This window comes from Phyllostomus hastatus, unplaced genomic scaffold (assembly GCF_019186645.2).
Source record: "Phyllostomus hastatus isolate PE091 unplaced genomic scaffold, TTU_PhHast_1.1 phas_contig_159, whole genome shotgun sequence".
Lineage (NCBI taxonomy): Eukaryota > Metazoa > Chordata > Mammalia > Chiroptera > Phyllostomidae > Phyllostomus > Phyllostomus hastatus.
In genome coordinates this window covers 5,082,691-5,101,605 of record NW_025333640.1, presented here as the reverse complement: position 1 = coordinate 5,101,605, position 18,915 = coordinate 5,082,691, and the positions used below count along the sequence as shown (strand labels likewise).

Sequence of the window (18,915 nt, the reverse complement as noted above, 5' to 3'; positions counted from 1 at the left end):
AAGGAAGGAGCCAGGCAATAACCTGGGAAGAGCATTCCCGGCAGAAGGCACAGCCCAGGCAAAGGCTTGGAGGCAGGAAATGGTGCCCATGAGGCTGGAACCAAAGGTGTGGGAGAGATGGAGGGTGCGTGAGGTCTGACGTGTCGGCGGGCCCAGGCCTGAGGGATGCTGAGAGGACTCTGGCTGCTCCTTTTTCTTTAAGAGTAGGTGGAACACAGAAGGAAAGGCTCCCCTGCCTTCTAACCAAGGGGGACTTGTCTACTGCCCAGAGCAAAGTTGGAGAGACAGGCTAGAAAAGAGAGCTGCTTGCCGTGCCCTCTGTTGGAGGAAGAAGCCCAGATCTGTCTCAGAGAGGGTGCAGGTGTCAAGTGCCAGGGTGTGACAGCGAGTAAGGATCACCCACAGACAAGTAGGGGAAGCTGCTGTGTGCCCGTTGAGGAGCCCAGGTGAGGCCGTGTGTCCCTGACCTCACACAAGGTCAGAGAGTGACCAGTGCAATAAGGGCAATTACAAAGGGGGATGTCGCCGGGCTGCTTTCAACTGGGTGCAAGATGCTAGATGGGATACAGGATGCCCAGTTAAATTTGAATTTCAGACAGAGAACAGATAACATTTTTAGTGTAAGCACATCCCAGGTACTGTGTATATATTTATACTTAAAAATTACTGATTTAAAAAAATCTGATGCTCAAATTTAACTGGGTGTCCTGTATTTTTAATTGCTAAATCTGGACATCCTTGATAAAGCGGTCCTGGAAGCCCTGCCCTTGGAAGCAGAGGGGCCTCAGAACTTCCTGCCCCGGGGTGGGGCCAGGACTAAGCAGAGCAGGAATATGGGTAGTGGGAGGGGACAACGAAGGCTTTCCAGGGAGAGGACCAGAAAACTGGGTCTTCAGTTTTCAGGAGGCTGAGCTTGATTTTGTAAACAAAAGCAAAGGCTATTTCCCAAGACCTCTGTCCTCAGCCCAGCCTAGGGAGGGCAGGGGGTGCAGGATAGGAGAAATTCCACCCGCCCAGGCTGTAGGGGCTCTGAAGCCAGTTGGCTGTCTTCCTCCCTCATTCTGCACGTAGTTCTAGTAGCTCTCCACCCCTATCTGTGTGGCCTTGAGGCCTTGTCAAGCCCTACAGCCACAGGGCTGGGGCTTCTAGTTAGCTCTGAGGCACCCAGGCTCTGACAGTGGGTCCTCCCAGACGTCAAATTCTCACCCTACAGTGCCATTATCAGCAAGTTCTGGCCTTTCTGCTACATCCTTCCAGCCTTTTCCTTGAGCGTCCACTGCAGCTGGGACTCCACAGCTCTGCCCAGCCTCCTTCCTGGATGCTGCCTCCATGTGACAGGCTGTTCTTGGACTGACTTACCGCTCACTCCTTCCCATGGCCTCTGACTCCTCATTCTTGTGTTACCTCATAGGTTGTCGTCTGCAAGGAGCTGGCTGACCCCTTATGAGAGGCAATCCCCCCTTACTCACACCTCCCTATTTTTTAATTGAGATAATTCACATACCATACAATTCACCCATTCAAAGTCTACAGTTTAGTGGGTTTTAGTATATTCACAGAATTAATGCATCCAACACCACAATCAATTTTAGAACATTTTCACACCCCTATTAACCATTATTCCCTATGCTTCTCCCCAGCTCCTGGCAACCACTAACCCACTTTCCATCTCTGTGGAGTTGCCTGTTCTGGACATTTCACAAAAATGGAATCACACACTGTGTTGCCTTTTGCATCTGCCTTCTCTCATTGAGCACCACGTTTTCAAGTTTCATCCACTAGTCACATTGGTGCTTCACGTCTTTTCATGGCTGAGTAGTACTCCAGTGTGTGGATGGCCACGCTGTGTTTGGGCATTTGGGTTGTCCTTCTTTTTGGCTACCATGAATCTTGCTGTTGTGAATGTTCACATGCAAGTGTTGACTCTGAGAAATAAAATACCTTCTAAGAAGGACTCCCTGTGGTTAAGTGTGCCTAATTCAAGGGTTTAGCAGCCCTTGTTTACAGAGGCCTTTCATGCAAGGTGCATAACAGGGAAAAGCCACGGACTGACCCGGCAGCCTCCTGCACTGTGCTCCTTCCTGCTGAGTCACCCTTATAAGAGAGCTCGTAGAATCAAAATTTGACCGACAGGAGACTTTTCCTGTCCAATCAGAGCTGTGCAGCTTTGTACTTGTTTGCATTTTTCCTGACCAATCAAAATATCTTTTTTTTAATAAATTAGTATGGTGCTATTCAGACCAACCAAACTTTGATTATTTGGAGTCCTCATTTGCATGGAAGTTGACCCATCAGGGACCAGGAGTGGAAACTTCTCTCTGTATAAGTCAGTCTACGCTGTGATTTTGTGGAGTGGATTTTCAATTCCCTGTGAATACTATGAATTCCCTGGCCAGAGCTGTGACACCTGAACCACCTCTCTGAGCTGCTTAAGTCTTCTCCCCTTCACCTCTGCTCAGCACCCCAAATTTGGGGTTCCTGGCTGCATTTAATTGGTGGAAATAAACTTTGGACTGTGGATGTGAGTTTGCAGTTCCCATGGTCATATCTTAGGAGTGGACTTGCTGGGCCAGATGGTAACTCTGTGTTTAACAATGGGGTGGTTTCTACAGCAGCTGCACCTTTCCCACCAGCAATGCCTGAGAGCTCTTTCTTTACCTTCTCCATTTATTTATTTATTTATTTATTTATTTATTTATTTTTTATTTATCTTTAGAGAGAGGGGAAGGGAGGGAGAAAGGGAGGGAGAGGGACATAAGTATGTGAGAGATACACCTATCAGTTGCCTCTCACATGCCCCCAACCATGGACCTGGCCTGCAACCCAGGCACGTACCCTGACTGGAAATCGAACCAGTGATCTTTTGGTTTACAGGCCAGTGTTCAATCCAGTGAGCCACACCAGCCAGGGCTATTATCTGCCTTTTATTATAGATATCCCAGTGGTTATGAAGTAGCGTTTCACTGTGGTTTTGATTTTCTTTTCTCCAATGGCTCACGATGTTGAGCACTTTTCATGTTCTTATTGTCTACTTGCATGTCTTGTTGTGATGGGAGAGACCTGGTTCTTCTTGCTGACGCATGTAAAGAATTACATATCAGCAAATCTAGTAGTATATAATCAGTTTATTAGTGGTCCACTTCCATGGAAGAGAACAGGACCGGGTAGAGTAGGGGGTGAAAGGGAAAGTTTCAGAGCAAAGCAAGGTGAGAAAAGCAAGAGAGGCTGGAGACCAGGGTGGCAATCCCCTGGGCAGCCTAAGGCCAGGTGGCCAGAGGCCCTGTGGCCCGACAGCCAAGAGCCCCCTTAGCATGAGAGAGAGAGCCAGAGTCCTTTGTTCTCAGGACTTATATAGTTGGTGGGATAGGAGGGAAAAAAGTTACATATTGATTAAGGGGTAAATGTGGCGCCAGCTTTCCTGGGGAAATGTGACTACCCAAACTTAGGGATGAATGGGGGTCTGTCCACCTGAATTCTTATCTTGCTCCAGACTCCACTTGGTCCTCCTGTTGTAAGACAAATATGTGACTGGAGGCAGTTAATTAAATTTTGGGGCACTTTCCAAAGTTACTTATGGGCTCTTTCTGTAAGCGTCAGAGACTCCCTTGTAAGACAGATAGTGACTAGAGGTAGGCAATTAACCAAACTTGATTTATGGGCTCATTCTTTAGGCACCGGGGACCCTCTCCCACATTCAGGTCTTGGGTTGAAAGCACAGTTTCAAGGCTTTCTTTTCCAGATAGTGGAAATGTTACATAGAATTTCAAGGACTTTCTTTCTTGCTAATATAGTGTTTCTTGTGATATTGAAACACCTGGTAATATTATCAGAACAGGCTTAGGACTGCTGATTTAGCATGTGAGACTTGTCTCCTTCCTCCTCCCTGCCTCGGTTTACTATTTATTCTACCTAATTGGTAAAAGGTGTTTCCTGGCAACCAGGGTGATAAATGCTGGCCAGTGACAGTATTGCAGTCTCAGAGTTCTTCCTATGCTGTCTCTTGTTTCATTGTTTGGAGAAACATGTATTCAGATCCTTTGTTCATTTTTTAAAAATTTTTAAATACGTTTATTGATTTTAGAGGGAAGGAAGGGAGTGAGAGAGAGAGACAGAGGGAGAGAGAGAGACACATCTATGTGAGAGAATAACATAGAGTGATTGCCTCCCATTCACATCCTGACCAGGGGTCACACCTGCAACCTAGACATGTGCCCTGGCCAGGAATCCAACCCTCCCCTCAACCTTTCGGTATAAAGGGATGATGCTCCAACCACTGAACCACACCAGCCAGGGCTCCTTTGTCTGTTTTTTAATTGAGTTATTGTCTTTCTAAATTAAGTTGTAAGTGTTCATTATATATCCTAGGTATAAATTCCTTATCAGATACATGTTAACCAATATTTTCTCCCATACTATAGGCTGTATTTTCATTGTCTTATTGTTCTTGGAAGCACAAAAGGTTTTATTTCGATGAAGTCCAATTTATTTTTGCTTTTGTTGTGTGTGCTGTGGGTGTGATATATAAGAAATTATTGCTTAAGCCAAATTCACAAAGATTATATTACCTGTTTTAGTTTGAAATTATTTTCAAGTATTTCTTGAATACTTTATCAAGTATTAATGTTAATACTTTAACAAGTATTTCTTGAAAAACATTTTGAGACCTCAGAGTAGGTTTTCCAGACAAAATACAGTACTGCCAGTTACATTTGAATTTCAGATAATGAATGAGATAAATAGCGAATACTTGTATTGTATCACTATATGCAAATTGCATGGGCTAGTTACACTGATAAATTACTCATTTCCTGCCTTACATTCACATTTAACAGCCATTCAGGTGTTATTTGCTAATTCTGGCAGCCCCCGCCTGCCCCAGGCGACATATCCCACCTGTTCACAGGGATCCCTATGGCCTCCCTTAATGCTTTTATTTTTGTATTGTGGTAAAATACACATGGTATAAACTGAGCATTTTAACCACTTTAAAGTCAGCTTAGGTCTTGAGTAACACGCTGAACAAATGAAGGCCCTGCCCCAGTTTCCTAGCAACGGGGGCCAAGCCCTAGGTCGCGGGCGTGCTCAAGTCACGTGGTGCCGCCGTCCGGGCTACGGTAGTGCGAGCTTCCCTGGGCTAGCGCGTGTGTACGTGCGTTCTCACGCGTGCGCAGAGAGCGGCCCGCGGACCCTGCGCGCTCCACTCTGCGCGCGCGCTCCCGTCCCGCTTTCCCGGTTCTTATAACCCTGCGGGCGTTGGTTGGCGGCGGAGGCGACGGCGACATGGCGACCATGCTAGTCGTGGTTCTAGGGCTCGCGCTGCTGGGCGCCAAGAGCGGCTCCAGAGCGGGTAAGGACTGGGCCGGGCGGACGCGGGTCCAGCCTCGGGGGTCCCTCCGGCTGGGGCGGAAGCGTTACTACCCAGGAGGTCCAGGGGCGGCAGTACCGGGAGTTAGCAGTCACCCACGGGGCTCCTCGCCGAGGTACTGTGTGGGGAAACCCCGGCATGGGAGGCTGGCGGGGGTCCGACCAGATTCTGGAGGTGAAGTCCCAGGTTTTCGGAGCCCTGGGGAAGGGACGGGGGTCCGGGAGTGGCCTGACCCTGGTGCGGGCACCTGGGGAGAGGATCTGGAGGCGGCCCCCCACCCTTTCCCTGCAGGGAAGGACTATCCGGTTGGGTCCTACAGCGTCCCCTTTGGACGGGAGCCCAGGAGCCTGGGGAGGCAGCTTGAGAGTGGGCCTCTTCCACGCCCCCGCCAGCCCGGGTTGTACTGGGACAAGAGGTGCGGCTGAGGGCCTCCTGGGCTCCTCGGGGCCCTTGGCTCTCATCTGGAAAGGGGGCTTTTCCCCTTAAGTAGACGCTGGAAGGAAGTGCACGTGAGTGTCCCTGCGGCGGGCAGTCTTGGATTTGGCAGGGATTGTCATTCTTGTCGGGATTTAGGTCTCGAGTCTCGCTCTGGGTATGCACCTGCTCCTGGTGTTAGCACAGACATTTAAATTTAAACCCTTGTAGGGAAGCCAACATGCTCTGCCGCCTGTTTTTCTGATTTCCGTGCACAGATGAGATGGCGTATCTAGTTCACCCACCTCCTTTTCCAGGGGTGGAAACAGGCCTAGGAGGGGAGGTAGAATATTCCAAGGTCACTGTGAGATCGCCCTGGCCACCCAGGAAAGAGCTGGAAGTGGAGAAAATGTTTGCAGACCATGAAACAGCATTAAATTTTAGAGCTTTTCTTGGGGGGTGGACAGATGTGATTTAGAGAATGCTCATGAGAAACAGATTAAGGTATAATTTTCCAAGGGAAGACCCGATAGACATTTTCTTCCTGTATTGAGATTTCCCATTTGGTTCTGGGTTAAAGATTTATAGTGACTGGCATGTAGGGAACAAAGTGCAGACCAGAATGACTTGGGGCTCTTCTGGGGAGGTAGCTCCTTGGGGGCTCTGAGCGGCATGTGAACTGCTCTGGGCAGGGGCCTGGAAGGACTGCCTCTTGAACAGGCTTCACTGAGTTACTTCTGATCTACCTTATGATCTCAATGGCATCTCTCTTCTCCCTCATAATCGAGACAGCCATTTATTGAATGCCTCCAGGCAAAGGCCTGTCTGCCTGCTACTGCTGTCTGGAAAGACTCAGGAGCCCATAGGTGAAGTGAGTTTGGGAGTTACACAGCTGCATTTGGCAGCTTGAGCCCTTTAGAAATAGTCCTTGGTGGCTGCAGTTGGCCAACGGGGTGAAAGGGCTTATGCTCTTCCTCTGCTGGGAGCAGTTTCTGAGTTTGTTAATCTCTCCTTAGAGCGGAAGCTCTGGGTGACTCCCCAGAGCTCCTGCCAGGAAGCCTAGAGGATTTGTGCCATTGCACATTTGGGGCTGTTCTTGCACACTTACCTCGTGTCTGACTCTCCAGAGACTCCTGTCTGTTTTGTTCCCCGCCTTCACTTTGGGCAATTCACCTTTCCCAGGGACTCTTGGAAAGATCTGAAAGTCTTTCAGAGAATGTCACCACACGTCCTTTTTTTGCCTGGGAGGGGTGACTTAGTGACAGTGTTTGCCTTTCCTGGCCTGGCCAGGTCAGTGCTCTAGAAATGCTTTGGGAGCTCTTGCCAGGAGCAGGTTCCTCCATCTGACTGTCAGCACCCTGGTCCCCTGAGGCCCAGGGGTGATTCTTCTGCCAGGAGACCCTGGCTGTCCCTGGGATTGCCCAGGGCCCTGTTATCCTGGCCAGACAAGTTGGGAGGGTGCCAGCTTTCCAGCTGGGTCTCTTGGGCTGATGACTTGACCTCTCTGAGCCTCAAGTGAGGGGAGCAGGAGCCACCTCCTGGTGGAATGGAGGGACTGAGGGAGAGATAAGGAGCCCATGGCTGGTATCCCTGAAACATTCTTGGCTCCTATCTGGGCCCTGCAGTGCTGCCATGGGTGGGGAGGAGGGCGGGTAACTTCAGCCTCATCCTACAAGTTTCTTGGCTGTTTACCTCGAGGCCTGCCTGGCCCTGCGCCCCGAGCCTGGCTGCTGAGTGGGCCCTGAGGAGGGGTGGCTGTTTTTAGATGAAGGTGACTTTACTTGGCAATGTGGGTTATAGTCACAGGGCCAGAATCACGGAATAGCGTTTTCACTTTTCTTTCCCCGGTCTCCTGGTGCTCTAGAGATGGAGATTCCTACCTCCTGTCCCTGTGAATTCTGGGGATGTTTCCCCCAAGTCCTGGACATTGAGTTTGGCCAGGGGTTGCTAGAGGATGCGCTTTTCAACTTTTCTCCAACATCACTCTCCAGCCACCCCACCCCTCAGCCTTTTGAGACTTTTTTTCCTAATAGCCCTGTCCCAGTGACATTTTAACATTAGATGTTAACATCACTTACAGCAGCAGGTCTCTGCGTGTGGTGACCCCGGGTTGGGTCACAGCCATTGTAATTCCTAGACACCCGTCCTCTCCCCGGGAGTGATGCGGCCCTGTTGAAGATGCATGAGAGAGATGTGGCGGCATGGTGGCCAGCTCACAGGAGGCTCCCTGGTGAGATGGCTGGCAAGTGGCCCAGGTGGGGCCTTGGTACCATGCTGCTGGTAGCCCTCCAACCAGAGCAGGGACACCTGCCTGAGGGGCTCTAGGCTCACTTTCAAGTCACCTTTTTCTGCCACAGGGAGGCAGGTATGGCCAGGACGAGATCTGACCGACCTTCTCTCTGGCAGCCCCTGGGTCAGGGGGTGAGAGCACAGGTGAGGGTTCGAGGCTCTACGGTAGAGAGGGGCAGCCCTGTCTGGGAGGGCTGCCTGGGCCTCACTTCCTACCCTGACTGCTCCCAGCTTGGCACACAGCTGCTTGTTTTGCAGTCTTGGGAAATTTTAATTCCTGAGAAGTGTGGATTACTGGGTGGCTTCCAGGTCAGGCAGCGGAGCTTCTAGCTTTAACTGTGCCTGTCCTGAACCCTGTGAGTTGCCTTTGGACCACCCCAGGTGGGAGGATGTGAGGTCCACTTGTTACTGGGGCCTTGGAGCCTCCTTGCCCCAGAACAGACAGCCTGGGCCCCCAGGACCTCCTCACCAGCAGCCTGTGCTCTCCTCCGTGCAGCAAGGGCACCGTGATCGGGTGTGCATGTACATGTGCACTCTGTGTGTCCGCATGTGTTTGTGTGTGGGTACATGTCTCTGTGTGTGCGCTCCTACCGTCCACACATGCACACATGTAGGGTATGTGTGTCTGTCTACACACCCTGGGAGCAGACGGGTGCTCCAGCCCCAGAGCCCTCCTTGCATCTCCTGTCTGGCTGTGGTTAAGCTTTTTGTTTCATCCCTGCTTGCCTGGAGTTCTGAGACATCGTGTCTTGTTTTAAAGAAAGAGCCAACAGGTGGCCAGCGGTGGGTCGGTGAGGACTGGCCTGTAAAGGAAGTGGCCCAGCGGCCTGGCTGTGCATGTGTCCTGTCCCCGTCCTCCCAGACTAGAAATGCAGCTGGAAGACTGGGTCTGCATGCCTCAAGTTGACAGTGCAGGGCAGCGGGGGTCCACTGTCTCACTGAGGACCTAAGTGCCAGGACCCTGGGCCGTGGCCCTGGGACCCAGTACAGGTGTAGGGCTGGGGCTGCATGCTTGGTGCACGCCGATCTCAGACTGTCTGAGGAGAGGCCAGGTGTGTACTGCCTGTGGGTCATTCCAGATCTATCCGTGAGGTCTCTTGGATAAAGTTTTTCTGCTGCCCTTTTATGTTTTGAGGTTTAATTTTCTTAATGACTAACTGGGTCTCTGTGGATGGGTAAGGCCAAGCAAGCTTTGCTCATGTGACGAGAGTCCAGTGTGGTGTCCAGTGGATGCAGGAGAATACCTTTCCAGTCATTTCCCTGTGGACTAGGGTGTTAGGTATAAGCCAGAGGTTTGCTGCTTGTGGAATCAATTTATACTGCTGCTGAGTCCTAGGCAGCTAAGATAACCATCCAGACGGGGGTCACCTCTGGTCACTCTGCCCAATTTCCTGCGTTTTGTTCTGTGGTTTCAGAGTTTTGCTTCCAAAGTCACTGGGTGTCCCCAGTGAGGAGGCCGGGGTCTGGGTGGGGCGGGCCTGCTGGGCGGCTGCCAGGCTGCTGGGTTTCTTGTAGCCACTTTGCTAGTATGGTGGCCTCTGAACAGAAGTTGTTCAAAACACAGTCTTGTGTTGTGCTTTTTCATCCAGCTATGCCACAGGCTTCTCTCCACAGACTGAAAGGAGAAGAGGCTCATTGTAAACAGCTCTGGCTGAATTGCTTTATGCTTAATCCTGTGGGCACAGCCTTTTAGAGGGGATGTCTCCAGGGCCCCAGGGTGTGGGTGACCATCCTGGAGAAACAGACACTCCATGTAAAGCTCTGCCTTGGAGTCATCCCAAAGGAGATGAATGGGGGCCAGCATGGGCAGCCTCGTGGTGCCTGAGACCCATAGTGGTGGGGCAGGGGTGTCCACACAACACCTGCCCCCACCCTGGGACAGGGCTCTGGCATGGCTGGGCAGTGGCGGCAGAAGGCTCCATTCCCCTCACTTTTGACCTTGGTCCATGGAACACCTGCCTAGCTTCCTCTGTGAACACTATGGGATTGGGATTCACCTCCCATCTCTGGTCTCTGAAGAGGATCCCTCCTAGCTTACACCCAGTCTCTTGGGTTTCTTACCGGATTCTAAGTGTTTCTCACATTTCTTTCTTTCTTTTTAAGCTTTTGTTTATTTTGAGAGAGAGGGAAAAGGAGGGAGAAAGAGAGGAAGGAAAACATCGATCAGTTGCCCCTTGCATGCCCCCAACTGGGGACCTGGCCCGCAACCCAGGCATGTGCCCTGACTGGGAATTGAACTGGAGACATTTTGTTTTGCAGGCTGGCACTCAATCCACTGAGCCACACAAGCCAGGGCTGATTTTTCACATTTCAGTTCCTCAAGAGAACATCCAAAACTAGTGGGGAGATTTGCCTAAATGGAAATTGAGTTAAAGGACCTTTGCTAATGGGAGTCCACCCTCAGCGCCCTGAGCAGGACAACATACTGTCTCCTGTATGGCGGCTTTATCGCAGTTGTGAATGGGCTGTGGGAACTCCTGACCTTCTGGGAAGAAGTTTCTTTCAAGGATGGGGGCAGCTGGCATGCCCTGGCCCTGTCATTTCCTGTGCTGTCCAGCCCATAAGCCCAGCACACCTGTCCCCATCACGGTGGTTTGCTTTGATGAAGAAGAGGGAATGTGCAAGACTGTGCAGCGAGGGAGTGTTGCCCTGAGCACGGATAGATTTTTTTTTTTTTCCAAAGGAAATTAGGGTCTGTGCTGGGCTGGGCCCATGAGTTGGGACTCCAAGTGGGCATTGGCCTCTCTTCCCACATCTGAGACCCCTGTCTGCTGGCAGAACCCACCTCAAGCCCCTGTCTCACTCAGTAGCTCTTCGGACCCGAGACCTCATTAACTCCAAAGGAGATACTCTTCTTGAATGTGCCAGTGAGGCTCCGGACTTGTCAGCAGGGCTGCGGCTGCTCTGCCCCAAGAGGGCACTGTGACTGTGGAGGTGCCACCGCGGATTTGCTACAGGGACAAGTGGGCAGGAGGCTGTGGGGGTCACAGACTTTGCCCTTCTCTGATCCCTTGGCTAACCTCCTCTCATTCGGCCACACAGAGAGCCAGATCTTGACTTCCATAGACTTTGATGGCTCCAAAACACGCCTCACCTGCATCTTCAATGGCAGTGATACTGAGATCCTGGGCCACCGCTGGATGAAAGGGGACGTCCTGCTGAAGGAGGATGAGCTGCGTAGTAGGACAACACAGTATGAGTGCGTGAGGCCCATGGAGGCACCCAGGCCCTGTGTCCCGCTGGTCCCAGCAGAAGAGGGGTGGGGCCTCTTTTCAGGGAGCTGGTTTCACCCCGGACTCCCTGTTGCCTGTTTGCTCTGATTGGTTCTCACTGTTAATGGCCATGCCATCAGCCAGAGTGAAGGCTGTTGCCCTTGGGCCCACACTGGACAGACATTAGACACAGACTCTGCTCAGATCCCTTGGTTGTGAGAAGCCCAGGAACCAGGGAGGAACCAGTAGTGGCCAGACATCATGGCCTCTAAGACCCTTTTCTCCTTCCTCTGGGCGCTGGCATGTGAGAAGGCCACTACAGGGGTGCCCCCAACCTGCAGTCCCTGAATTCCTGGTTTACTAAGGTCTCAGGCACTCAAGACTGCCCAAGTTAAAGCCTTGTCTTAATCGAAGCCAAGCCAGCTCTGGAAACCCAGAACCCTGTTTTCAAGCTTCTGGGGTTCCTGGATACAAGGGGCTCATCAGTGAGGGTGCCAGGTTGGGAGCAGGGCCAAGCCCATCTGCCATCCCCAAAACACCTCTTCCCTCCTTGATGGGACATGGGCAGTATGCACCCTCCTGACCATCACTGCAGAGGCCGTGCTCTGGCCCCACCTGCAGAGGGCAGCTCACGGCCATGTCTGCTTGCAGGGTGGACACAGATGAGTCCTCGGGACAGTACTTCTGCATGTTCCTCCCGGACCTAGGCAGGAGCAGCGTGGGCGTGAAGGGTGAGTACTGTGGCCCCCAGAGTGTGTCGGAAGGGGCAGGCTCCTCCATCTCTGGGGTGAGAGAAGCCCACACACTGAAGGAGGGTCGGCTCCTCCGGGAGGTAGGGCTCAAGCTCTCCCGTGCTGTTCTCTTGACCAGGGCCCCCCAAGATCAAGGCCAAGAAGAAGTCAGAGCATGCCACTGAGAAGGAGGTGGCTGTGCTGACCTGCGAGTCTGAGTCCTTCCCCCCAGTGACCAAGTGGGTGTGGTACAAGATAACCGAAGCTGGGGATCAGGTGAGGGTTGCACCTGCCTGGGGTTGGGGGATATGGCCTGGGCCTCGGTGTCCTATAAGGTCCACCTGTCCCCAGGTCCTTACCAACAACTCCCAGAACAAGATTGTGGTGTCCTCGGACACCACGACGGAGCTGCACCTACAGAACCTGGACCTGGAGGCCGACCCCGGCCAGTATGTCTGCAACGGCACCAACACAGAGGGCACTGGCCAGGCCATCATCACGCTGCGTGTGCGTAACCACCTTGCCGCCCTCTGGCCCTTCCTGGGCATCGTGGCCGAGGTGCTCGTGCTGGTCACCATCATCTTCATCTATGAGAAGAGGCGGAAGTCGGATGACGTCCTGGATGGTGAGCTGGCCCTGTGCCTTCAAACCAAGGGCTTAGGCACCATCCAGGTTGAGGGACCACCCCCTCATCTGGTCAGGCCCCCAGGGATTGTCCCACCTTCTGAGGCTGGGGATTTGGTGAGCAGCCATCCTCAGATGCTCATTCTCCCCTCATAGCAACTGTTTGGGTCTGAGGGCCATTGTCCAAATGAGCCCATGACTGTACTTGACAAAGCTCAGGAAACTTGAGCTGCCTGAGCCAGGCCAGGGTGCCCGCCTGCCTGCGAGCGGACGAGGAGAGCAGGCAGAGCTCCTGGGACACTCAGGCTGTGACCCCAGATAGCTCATTTTGAGTGCACATGTCCCAGGGATGGGCCTGGCTCCCCACATGTCCAGCTGGGGACACAGGGCAGGGCCCAACAGGACAAGAACCACCCCTGATGCCTGTTCTTCTCTTGCATGTGGCTTGGCTGCGCGTCCACACAGATGAGGACACAGGCTCTGCTCCACTGTGAGTCCTGGCCTCGCGGTGTCGGGTGAGGGGTTGGTGTGGGCAGGGCTGGGGGAGCTGCTGGCCTGGACTTGGACACCTCCATCAGTGACTGGGGGCGAGGGTGACAGGTGGCTATTTTGTCCTTCTGAGTCCTGAAAAGCACACTCCCCCCAATGTCCCCAGGAAGAGCAGTGGGCACCATGTGAATGACAAAGGCAAGAAAGTCCGCCAGAGGAACGCCAACTGAGTGAGTAAAGTGAGGGGCGTGGCTCTGTGCAGGGTATGCCCCACCAGTGCTGGAGTCTGAGTGTCCCGTCCCCCCCCTCCGCAGGTGGCGAGGGGTCTGCACAGGCCCGAGCTGCCGTCCAGAGGAGCCCCATGTCCAGGGTATCCGTGCCATTCCAAGTCCTCTCCTCACGAAGGAAACCTGCCCTGCAGAGTAGACCGTGCTGTGGGTGCAGATCCCATTTTCTCTTATTTTTAAAAAGTCTAAACTTGGGTTTTCTCTATGTAGAATTCCATTCCTTAGGGTTTTTGTTTTTTCTTTTTAAGAGCACTCTAGGGGAGCCTCGAGGTTCTGTGGGAGGCCCCTTCTGCCCACTGCCCATCCCCACCCTGCACCCAAAACCCATACCTTCCGTGTCCCCTGGGCATTGAGCTTTCTAGTCTGTCATGCTGGGGGTCTGTGGAGGGCACATTGGCCTTTTCCTGAGACTCTTGCTGCGGCTCACCTTTGAGGCTGCTGGGCCTTGGTTCTGCCGCTTCCCTGCCATTTTCAGAAGGTCACACACAGGTCACGATGCCTGGCATTCTTCCTGTCTGAAGCCAGCACTGTGGCATCACCACAGGTCTGTGTGACGTGGGACAGGCCACCCCTTGGGATATCTCCCTCACTGCTCCTCCTGTCCCCATGCTTGGGGGCGGTGGAGCAGGCGACCAGCGTGGAGTGGGAGTTACTGTAACTCCTTCTTCCCCATTCGTGCCCACGGTGACTGAAGAAGCCTCCACATCGTCCTGACTGAGATGGGAACCCCCCTGCCCCGCTACCCCCCCGCCCCAACCAATAAAGGCAGATCCACCTCTCCCTGTCCTGGTTCTTGTCTGTGCTGGACCTGGAGCTTACAAGGAGAGCATAGTGGGTGCGGGAGGGGGTTTAGCTTGCAGGGCAAGTGCTAAACTGTGCTGAGGCCCAGAGTAAAGTTACAGTGCAGGGGGCAGGGGTGGGGACAGGACAGGGTGGAATGGAGCTGACCACTTGGCCTGGGAGCTTTGTTCCTGGGACAAAGGGTAATGGCAGGGATGGGTGGAGAGGACTGGGAGGACCTGCAGCAGGTCTGAATGGGGTGGATGGTCACCAGCTGTTTCAGAGGCCCTGGGCAACACCTAGGATCTTTCTCACCGGCTCCACAGTGGGGGGTAAGCACCTTTGACCCATGTGTCCCAGGCAGCACTCTCCCTGTGGTTGGGTGGCCAGGGAGCAGCAGTGGTGGTTGTGGATGGGGACTCGTGGGAGAGCCAAAGGACTGTCTAGGACCCAGGCAGGGGAAGGTGCAAGTGGGGATGTGGGGGCACCTAGAGCCCAGCGTCTTGGGATGGCACCAGCTGAGGTGGGGCTGGGGCCCAGAAAGCATGGGACGGGTGCCTGCTCACCCAGACTGCACCCTGACTGGCAGGGAAGCACAACAGGTTGAAGAGCCAAGCAGCAGGAGGCAGTGTCTTGCTGAACCCTGGGACTGGCAGGTACCATCTAAGCCTCCCACCTGGTGCAGCGGGGGAACTGCGCCAGATGGGAAAGAGCTTGTCCAGGCTTAACCCCCTTTCTACGTCTAGGGAACTCCCCCTTTTGGACATGGGCTCAGACTGTCAGCAGGTCGGGAGGACCTTGGACCAGGTCTCTGGAGAAGCACATTATTTCAGTGTTGGCAAGAGGTCCAGCATAACTGCCACAAAGCTGAAGACAGGCTGTGCCCACCAGACGTCAGGTGCCCCTGCCTGCTGACCAGGCACTTCACTGAGGCCTCCGGGGGCGCACAGCAATCAGCTGGGAGTCTGGTCTCAAGCTGAGGAGAATAGGGGATTCTTCATACGGTTCCCCTCACCCTTTGTCCTGCATCCCACAGCCTGGGAAGAGCCATCCCTCATTTCACAGGAAGGAACTGAGGTTGCTCCATGGCAGAAACCCAAGTCTGGGGTTTGGGGGCTACCCCTGCCCAGTCCTACCCTCTGGCCACCACCAGAGGGTGCCTCATGCACACTGGCGAGTGGGACTGGGTCCAGGGAAGTAAGTCCACAGAGCCCTTTGTTCACTGCCTGGTCTTGTGTGCCTTCCAGCTGAACACACCTGGATCCCAACCTTCCTGAGCCCTGAGGTCCCTAAGAACCCACCACTTTTTCTGTGGCCCTTAAGGTGCACACGCCTACTTGTTGCTCAGCGACATTGAAGGGACACCAAAGGTCTACCTGGGGCTGGGGATTCTTTAGACAGGCCGCAGGTCCAGTGGCCAGAGCCAAACACATGAGGAGGTGACAGTGAAGCTGGACCATCGTTGGGGGTGGCTTGGCCAGGCCTCCTCCTGGGCAGCCCGTCCCTCCTGGGCTTGAGTGGGCGTGTTTGCTTGCTTGGAGTCAGGGGCGGCTGCACTGGGGTCTTCATCAGGACAGGCAGCGCTGTGGGGTCGGAAGTGATCTCACGGAGTGCAGAGCAGCAGATGGGAGTGTGCAGAGTGGAGGGACGAGCAGGAGCCCTCGTGGTAGGTTCGTACAAAGCGCCCTTCCCCGGGGAGGGACACCATTTGCCATGTGTGGATGGACGGCTGTCCGGTTCTTGTGCACACAGGAAAATAAACCTGATTAGCAACTAGGCTGGCAGCCTTTGCCCCTGTTCCTCACACTAAGCATTCGTGTCTGTCCAAACAGTCAACAAGCAGCCCTGTGCCACAGAGGGGTGTGCTTGGGGACAACCCGCTGGAACCTACCTCTTCAGGGGTGGGACAGACAAGCCAAAGCAGCCAAGTATTGGGGTTTACGGGAGCACCTTTGGCAAGTGCTTGCAGGGTTCGGGAACTGAGGTCACAGGGTCTCAGCCTGCTCGGGACAATGGGGCTGTCAGGCCAATGAGGGCCCACTCCCTGGGCTGCCTGGGAACACGCTCCACCTGCTTCTCCAGACCAGACCGTGTGAGGACAGGGCCTGTGGCGGAGGCCTCTGCAGGCCCTCCCAGAGCCCCCTCTGGTGCCGACCCTAAGAGTACTTTTACTTTACCTAAAACAGAAAGTGCCAAAGAGGAGAAAAAACTAAAGAAAGGACTAGAAATGGGGACTGTCAGGCTGGTCCTCCCTCCTCGTCCTGCCCCCACTCCGGGGGACTGGCAGGGAGTGAGCTCAGCAGGGAAAGGAAACCCAGGTGAGTCTAGGTCAGTAAAGCTGGAGGCTCCAACCTATGGCACAGACTGGTGTCCTGAGGAGCAATGCTCTGCTTAAGGTCATGCACCACTGGGTGGACACCAGGGATGTGCTCTGCACAATGCCGTTTGTGCGTGTGACTCAAGAGACATGGGACATGGCGTCCCGTTCCTAGAGGTAAACGTGGGGTCCTGCCTCACATGGTTGATCAGACATTCAGTATTTGAGTGTGGAGTGGATTTTCCAAGCAGGAGTTGAAGCTTAAACTCCAGGGTCCCTCACTGGTCCCCCAGACTATGGACTTAAGGGCTTTGGACCTGGCCCTGCCCCAGCTGCTGAGGATGCTCAGAGGGGTGGGCAGCGGTGACTGGGAGGTCAGGACCAGCTCTGCAGGGCGGCCTCAAGTGAGGGGAACAGTGGGGCAAAGGCCCAGGGCCTGTTGGAGGCTCAGGTTGAGGAGGCCCGTGTGCCCAGGGCTCTGGCTGGTGGGAGGGACCGGAGCTCCTTTCAATGGCAGTGGGGAGTCAGTTTTAGGCAACAGATTTGTAAACTGACTTAGAGTTTAATACCTGTCTGCACAGTCCGGTCCCACGCCGCCATCTCTTGGTGTCATCTACACCCATCCCGTAGGTCCTCAATATCCCTTTTCACACAAGCCAGTCACCATCCTGCCTGAGGGCTTTTGCACAGGCTGTGCCATCTGCTAGACACTCCTCCTGCAGATGTCCATATGACACTGTCCCTCCCCTCCAGGTCTTCCCTCAGATGTCACCCCCTCCTCAAGACCTCCAAATGTCACATGCCACACCTTCCTACCACTTTCCTGGCTTTGAATGGTTGTGTAGCACTTAGCACCTTTTAAAGGATGATATATCTGCTAAACGTAAGGTTGGCACTGTTGGTCATCTGCCGCCTCTGCTTGACTGTCAGCCCTGCCAGGGAGCAGTGGCCCATTAGGTTCCCCCTGAGTCCCAGCCCCTGAACAGATGCTCATAAATATTTTTGGAAGGCATGAATGAGTGAGTGCATTCAGTGCAAAGAATACTTTGCCCTGGCAAGTACTGAGAGTGAGTGGAAGAGATGGGGGAGGCTGGTGGCAGCCTGGCCCAAGATGGAGGCTGTAGTTTGGGAAGGAGTTGCCAGGACTCAGGGACAAGACTCCCAAGTCCCAGAGTCCTCTGACTCACAGGTCCCCTCCAGGTCCCTGGGAAGCAGTTTTGGGTCTGCTTCTCCCTCTGCCAGGCGTGATGGGTTCTCAGGCTGGTACTCAGTTCACTTACCCACTCTCAGCGGGGCGAGCCCCAGGGTCCTGGCGGCCTGCCCAGACTGACATCTTCCCAGGGCGAGCATAAAAGATCCCCCTTCAGCGGGAACACACATCTGCTGGGGGTGGGATGGGGGGAGACAGGCTGGCACTGCCAACTCTACCCAACCTCTCACTGCCTCTGGACAGACAGCAGCCCCGCCTGCCTGCCTGCCCACCCATCTGGCTGAGGGCACCACAGAGGTGGTCCCTGGGCCAGGCCCACCTGGTGAAGGAGTGGGAATTCCTAGGACTCAGAACAGCCTGGTGGGGTGGGGGGCATTGAGAGATGGCCTTACTCGGCTCACCCATGTCCGAATGGGCCTATTTCAATCACTATGGAGCACCTACTGTGTGCAGGGACAAGTCACATCTCCACCCTCATGGCTCTGACATGCTGATGGGTGGAGGCACCCAGTACGACATCAAGGTGAAAAGTGCCATGAAGGTTGGAGGGTCCCAGGAGGCCAGAGCTCCTGTGTGCTAGGCTGGGACGTTCCACGCCTCGAGACCCCTCCTCTTCTCTCCTCCCTCTTTCTCTCCTTTGTGCCCATCTCTGTCTCCATCACCCTTCTCCCAAGAAATGTCCTCCCACTCTCTGGTTCAGCTGAGGGGAAAGTTTGCGGGGGGGGGGGGGTGGATAGGAGTAAAGTCCTGGGCCCCTGTGTCATCTAACACCAACCTGGCTCCAGCCCCAGAAACAGAACCTCAAGTCTTCTCAGAGTTGGGGCAGAGAAATTGGGCAGCATGGTGGGGCATCTGGTGGGAAGGGACAGCAGGCTCTGAGACCCCCTGGGACCCCGGACATTCCTCGAATTTAAAGCCCTCCAGCCTTACAGGAGACCCAGACCCCCACTGTGGTTCAGGGTGCCATTGGAGAGTGTGGGTCGTCCTCGACCTTAGTGGCTCTTCCTGTCAGCCTAAGTTTTCTCATATGCAGGAGGTGGGCGAGAGGGGCGACTGTGGGACGGGCGACATTAACCCCACCTTGCCCCTCCCCACAGAACACATTCCCACTTGAGAGCTTTGTCCAAGGGCCCTCAGGTGAACAAGCCAAAGTCTCCTGTGGCCTGAAAACCAGCGTTTTATTATGAAATCCTCAAC

General features: G+C 54.0%; 1 protein-coding gene across 2 annotated transcripts; it reads left to right on the top strand.

Moving 5' to 3' along the window:
* The first annotated feature begins 5,168 nt into the window (after window positions 1-5,168).
* On the top strand, window positions 5,169-14,189 carry BSG (basigin (Ok blood group)). 2 transcript variants are annotated; one of them, XM_045831506.1, is made up of 8 exons: window positions 5,169-5,347; window positions 11,111-11,261; window positions 11,932-12,011; window positions 12,151-12,287; window positions 12,363-12,636; window positions 13,101-13,125; window positions 13,291-13,354; window positions 13,439-14,189. In XM_045831506.1, exons 1-7 carry the CDS (start codon window positions 5,281-5,283, stop codon window positions 13,352-13,354), a joined length of 798 nt encoding a protein of 265 aa, XP_045687462.1. In that variant the 5' UTR covers window positions 5,169-5,280; the 3' UTR covers window positions 13,439-14,189. The 2 variants fall into 2 exon arrangements, with proteins under 2 accessions (XP_045687462.1, XP_045687460.1); XM_045831504.1 differs by having other exon boundaries at window positions 5,174-5,347; window positions 11,111-11,267.
* The last annotated feature ends 4,726 nt before the right edge of the window (window positions 14,190-18,915 follow it).

What these genes read in the sequence shown, in the direction of transcription:
- BSG (XM_045831504.1), top strand. Translation starts at nt 5,281, where the DNA reads ATGGCGACCATGCTAGTCGTGGTTCTAGGGCTCGCGCTGCTGGGCGCC. An exon ending in CAAGAGCGGCTCCAGAGCGG is followed by an intron (nt 5,348 to 11,110) that starts GTAAGGACTGGG and finishes TCGGCCACACAG; the next exon opens with AGAGCCAGATCTTGACTTCC. An exon ending in TAACCGAAGCTGGGGATCAG is followed by an intron (nt 12,288 to 12,362) that starts GTGAGGGTTGCA and finishes ACCTGTCCCCAG; the next exon opens with GTCCTTACCAACAACTCCCA.